General features: G+C 53.0%; 1 protein-coding gene across 2 annotated transcripts in view; it reads left to right on the top strand.

The window, feature by feature from the left end:
- The window catches only part of LCMT1 (leucine carboxyl methyltransferase 1), a 42,977-nt gene extending 38,628 nt beyond the window's left edge, over positions 1-4,349 (top strand). For both annotated transcript variants that reach the window (XM_059692135.1, XM_059692134.1), the window contains 2 exons: positions 2,179-2,276; positions 4,154-4,349. In XM_059692135.1, coding sequence (XP_059548118.1) covers positions 2,179-2,276; positions 4,154-4,176 — 121 coding nt within the window. In that variant the 3' untranslated portion in view covers positions 4,177-4,349. The remainder of the gene's footprint in view (positions 1-2,178; positions 2,277-4,153) is intronic.
- The last annotated feature ends 130 nt before the right edge of the window (positions 4,350-4,479 follow it).

Here is a 4,479-nt window from a genome sequence, read left to right on the forward strand (position 1 = left end):
TCTCCGAGCTTCTTGGACCTGTAAGTCCATTTCTTTCACCAGGTGGGGGAAGTTTTCTGTCATTATTTCTTCAAATAGGTTTTCAATATCTTGCTCTCTCTCATCTTCTGGCACCCCTATAATTCTGATGTTGGTACGCTTGAAGCTGTCCCAGAGGCTCCTTACACTATCCTCGCATTTTTGGATTCTTTTTTCATTTTGCTTTTCCGGTTGGATGTTTTTTGCTTCCTCGCATTTCAAATCATTGACTTGATTCTTGCGCTCCTCTGGTCTGCTGTCGGGCGTCTGTATAATATTCGTTATTTCAGTCTGTGTGTGCTTAATTTCTAGTTGGTTCCCCAATATAAGATCGAGGGTCTTATTAGTTTTCGTGTAGATCTCATTAAGTTTATCGGCAGCTTCTAAACAGTTCTTGAGAGACCTTAAAAGTGTGGTTCTGAACTCTATTTCTTCCATTGACAATTTTGTCCTGTTTCTTTGTCTCCGCATTTTGTTATGCTTCCTTGGTGCACCCCCTAGTGGTCTTTGTTCGCAGTCTTATAGATAAATCTTGATTGTTGTAGCTAATTCCAGGGAGGGTTTGACCTCCAGGCCAAGTGGCTATGAGAATCAGCTGTGTCAGCAGTGAGAGAACTTCTGTCCTCTAGGGAGGTGCTAATCTAGCCTTTGCCTGAGGCTATCCGGCAAATGCCTTTGCCTGAGGCTATCCGGCAAATGCCTCCGTGCAGGGCTTTGGCGGGGCGGGTCGCACAGGATCAACAGGGTGGGCCAGAGAGAGCAGTTATGGCGGCTCTCAGTCCTGTCCCAAGGGGCTCTGCCTCTCTGAGTCCCAGCACCCGCTGCAAAGCTCGGAGAGAAAGCTGCACTCACTCTGACCGAAGTCAGACAGTCCGGCTTCTCCCGTTTGAGTCTGGGTCCCTAAAGACTCGCCCGGATCTGGTGCTCAGAGTCTGCGACTCCCTCCCGATTGAAAACAACAACCGCGCCCTCCGCCGCCAGCCCGCTCCGCGCACTCCGCACCTCAGAATTTGACTTCAGCACTGCGCCTCCTCTGAGTGTCCGTATGCGTTTCTCTTTCCTCCTAGTTATAGGACTTCCACTCAGCCAGCGTTCCTGTGGTTCTGGGTGATGTCCCTTCCGTTTTTTGGTTTCACTTTTGAAGTAGTTGTTCAAAGCAGCAAACTCCGGCGTTAACCTATGCCGCCATCTTGGTTCTCTCTAAAATTTCAGATGACAGCATAGCGATTCAACATGTATATACATGACTGTTTTCGCTATGCTGTGCATTAAATTCTGTAACTTATTTTAAACTTTTATTGATTTTATTTTATTCTTATTTTTATTTTTGTTAATCCTCACCCGAGGATATTTTTTCCCATTGCTTTTTAGAGAGAGTGGAAGGGAGGGAGGGATGGGGAGAGAGAGAGAGATAAACTTCGATGTGAAAGAGACACATTGATTGGTTGCCTCCTGCATGTGCCCTGACCGGGGCCAGGGATCAAACCTGTAATCCATGTACATGCCCTTGGCTAGGAATTGAACCTCTGACCCTTGGGTGTGCTGGCTGACACTCTAACCACAGAGCAACACGGCCAAGACAAACTTTTATTGATATTTAGAGGAAAGGAGGGGAGGATGGAGAGAAGTCAAAGGAAAGAGAAGAGGGAGAAACATGGAAGTGAGAGAGAAACATGAATGTGAGAGAGCAACATTAATCAGTTGCCTCCTGTGCCCACTGGGAGTTGAACCTGCAACCTGGGTATGTGCCCTGACCAGACTTGAACCCACCACCTTTTGGTATGCGGGACAAGGCTCCAACCATCTGAGCCACCAGCCAGGGCTGTAACCCATTTAAGTGAAAGTGTGTGCCTCTATCCCGTTCACCTTTTCACCCTTCCCCCACCCCATCCGTCTTAAATGATTTTTGAAGTTTTTCGTATTGAAGTACAACAGTTCTTTATGCAGCAAGGGAATCTACCTTGGTTATTTACGTTGCAAATATTTTTTCTAGGTTGTCTTTTGATTTTGCTTATGGTGCTTTTCCTTCTTTTTAATAAAAATAGTTACCGTGGAAGCGCTCCGTAGCTACTCCTTGTAGGCTCTCACGCGGCCTGTGTCCTGAGCGCCTGGTCCTCGCAGTTAACCGTGCTCACCGTCTGTTCTGTGTTGACTCTGCAGGATTGAGGCCCTGGAGTTCCTGGACGAGCTGGAGCTCCTGGAGCAGCTCATGTGCCACTACTGCCTGTGCTGGGCCACCCGCGGGGGCAGCGAGCTAGGTACCGTCACTGTCCTTGCCCCCAAGTGGGGACCTTTTAATCTGCAGGGAGCGTACGACATCCGAGCTTTGAGTGCCTGTGCCTGTGACCGTCTCGGGATTGGCCATGATGCCCCGTGTCCCACACACAGAAGTGGGGGGTGTCAGGGAGAGCCCGCCCAAACCAGCCAGCCACCCCGTGCAGGTGTGCGCAGGATCGCCGCAGGGAGGCGGAAGACCTTGCGTTTAAAGCAATAGTGATCTTAATCAAAGTGACCAGGGTCTGTCTTTCCATCAGCTTATAGCCAGGTCTCCTGGGTGGTAAACACGGACCGGTGTCTCTCACCCACTGCGGGCGACGCTGCCCTGCCGGCCGAGCAGGGCTCCCCTGGTGCTCCTGGCACCGGGGCCTTGGTCCAGTTTCTCCTCACAGCTTCCCACGTGGCCCTGCTTCCTCGGGGCATCTGCAGCCTGTGGAGAGTGCTTTAGATCCCAGCTCAGGCCCTGAACGTGGTAACTGCCCCGCAGGCTTCCTACAGATGTGTCCCAGGGAGGGGCAGTTCCTAGCCAGGCAGCTGATGCAGTGGGAGAGCATGACCAAGGCCTGCTCTGACCCCGTGAGAAACTGCAGGCTGGCACGAGGCGGTTAATCATTGCCCTGGGCCTGTCTCCCCACTGCTTTATAAATTTACTCAGCTGTGCAGCTCAGCCCACAATGCCTTTTTCTATTTGTTTTTTTATTTAAAACTAGAGGCCTGGTACATGACATTTGTGCACTTGAGGGGTGGGGGTCCCTTCAGCCCAGCCTGCGCCCTCTCGCAGTCTGGGACCCCTCAGGGGATGTCCGACTGCCGGCCCAGGGGGAGCGGGCCTAGGCCAGCAGTCGGACATCTCTTGAGGGGTCCTTAGCACTGCCTCAGAGGCAGGAGAGGCTCCCGCCACCGCTGCTGCACTCGCCAGCCGTGAGCCTGGCTTCTGGCTGAGCAGCGCTCCCCCTGTGGGAGCACACTGACCACCAGGGGGCAGCTCCTGCATTAAGCGTCTGCCCCCTATGGTCAGTGCATGTCATAGCGACCTGTCGTTCTGCTGTTTGGTCCATTTGCATATCAGCCTTTTATTATATAGGATCCCTTAGTGGGGTTTTTATATTGGTATTCCCCTCCCAATTTTAAATGCAGTGTAATTTTTAGTAGAGCCTTTGAAGGCTGATAAGTGTGATGAAGGAAATGACCACGTGGGTGCCCGCCACTGAGCACCTCGAGTGACCTTTCTCCTCTGCTTTTTCAGCTCTTGTGCTGCTGGCAGAGTTGAATTTGCAGGCTGTGTAGCTTTGATTGCTGATCTTTTCAACTCAGTATTATAACATGAGCATTCCCCTTGCTATTACAAACTCAGTGAGTGTAACTGTAACGGCTTCAGGAAATCCTGTCACGGGGCTGTGTCCGAATTTACTTAACTTTCCCAACTTTGGAAATGCCGGTTGTGTGTGGCACTTCCCGTGGACTTCAGATTTTAGCGTGACTGTGGTGAACACTGTTATGACGGGGCTTCCTTTGTCCCCACCTCGCCCGGCTGCCATGATGCTGGTACGTGTGTGTGTGTGTGTGTGTGTGTGTGTGTGTGTGTGGTGAAGAGCCGTGTCTGCATTTGCTAATGAGGCATGCGGCCCGCCGGCCGAAGTTTGACATGCTTGCACAGTTATGGGGCTTTCCTAGCCCTTTAAACTGCCTGCGAGCCCGGCCCCGTGTGGGCGCGTGTCCCTGTGCCAGCCGTCTGAGGGAGCAGGACGGAGCTGCAGTGTCAGTGGCCTGTGCGGGGCGTCCCAGGGCGGGGCCAGGTCACTCCCACCTCCGAGTCTTCTCTTCTGCGGGAGCCTTTGCATCTCTGTGTTCCCCTCAGGCCTGACGGAGATCACTTGCTAACCTGGTCAACGCAGAAGCTGCAGCCGCCGACCTTCCCGGAGCTGACATGCGGGGCCCAGAGTGCTGGCCAGGCCTCGTCTCCGTGCATCCCACCCTCCAGACATCGCTTCCTAGGGCTGCCGCTGCACTTCCGCTCCGGTCGGCCTACCTGTTAAATAAACCTCAGCTGCCAATGCCTGTGTGCTGGTCCTTCGCTCCCCTGGTGGGCTGTGTCCCCGCATGAGCTGAACCCCGGCGTCCTGCGTCTGACCCGGGCCTGGCCGACTGCCTGGGTCAGACACAGCTCGTGCCCTCCGTCCTCAG

This window comes from Myotis daubentonii, chromosome 4, assembly GCF_963259705.1.
Source record: "Myotis daubentonii chromosome 4, mMyoDau2.1, whole genome shotgun sequence".
In the NCBI taxonomy this organism is placed as follows: Eukaryota; Metazoa; Chordata; class Mammalia; order Chiroptera; family Vespertilionidae; genus Myotis; species Myotis daubentonii.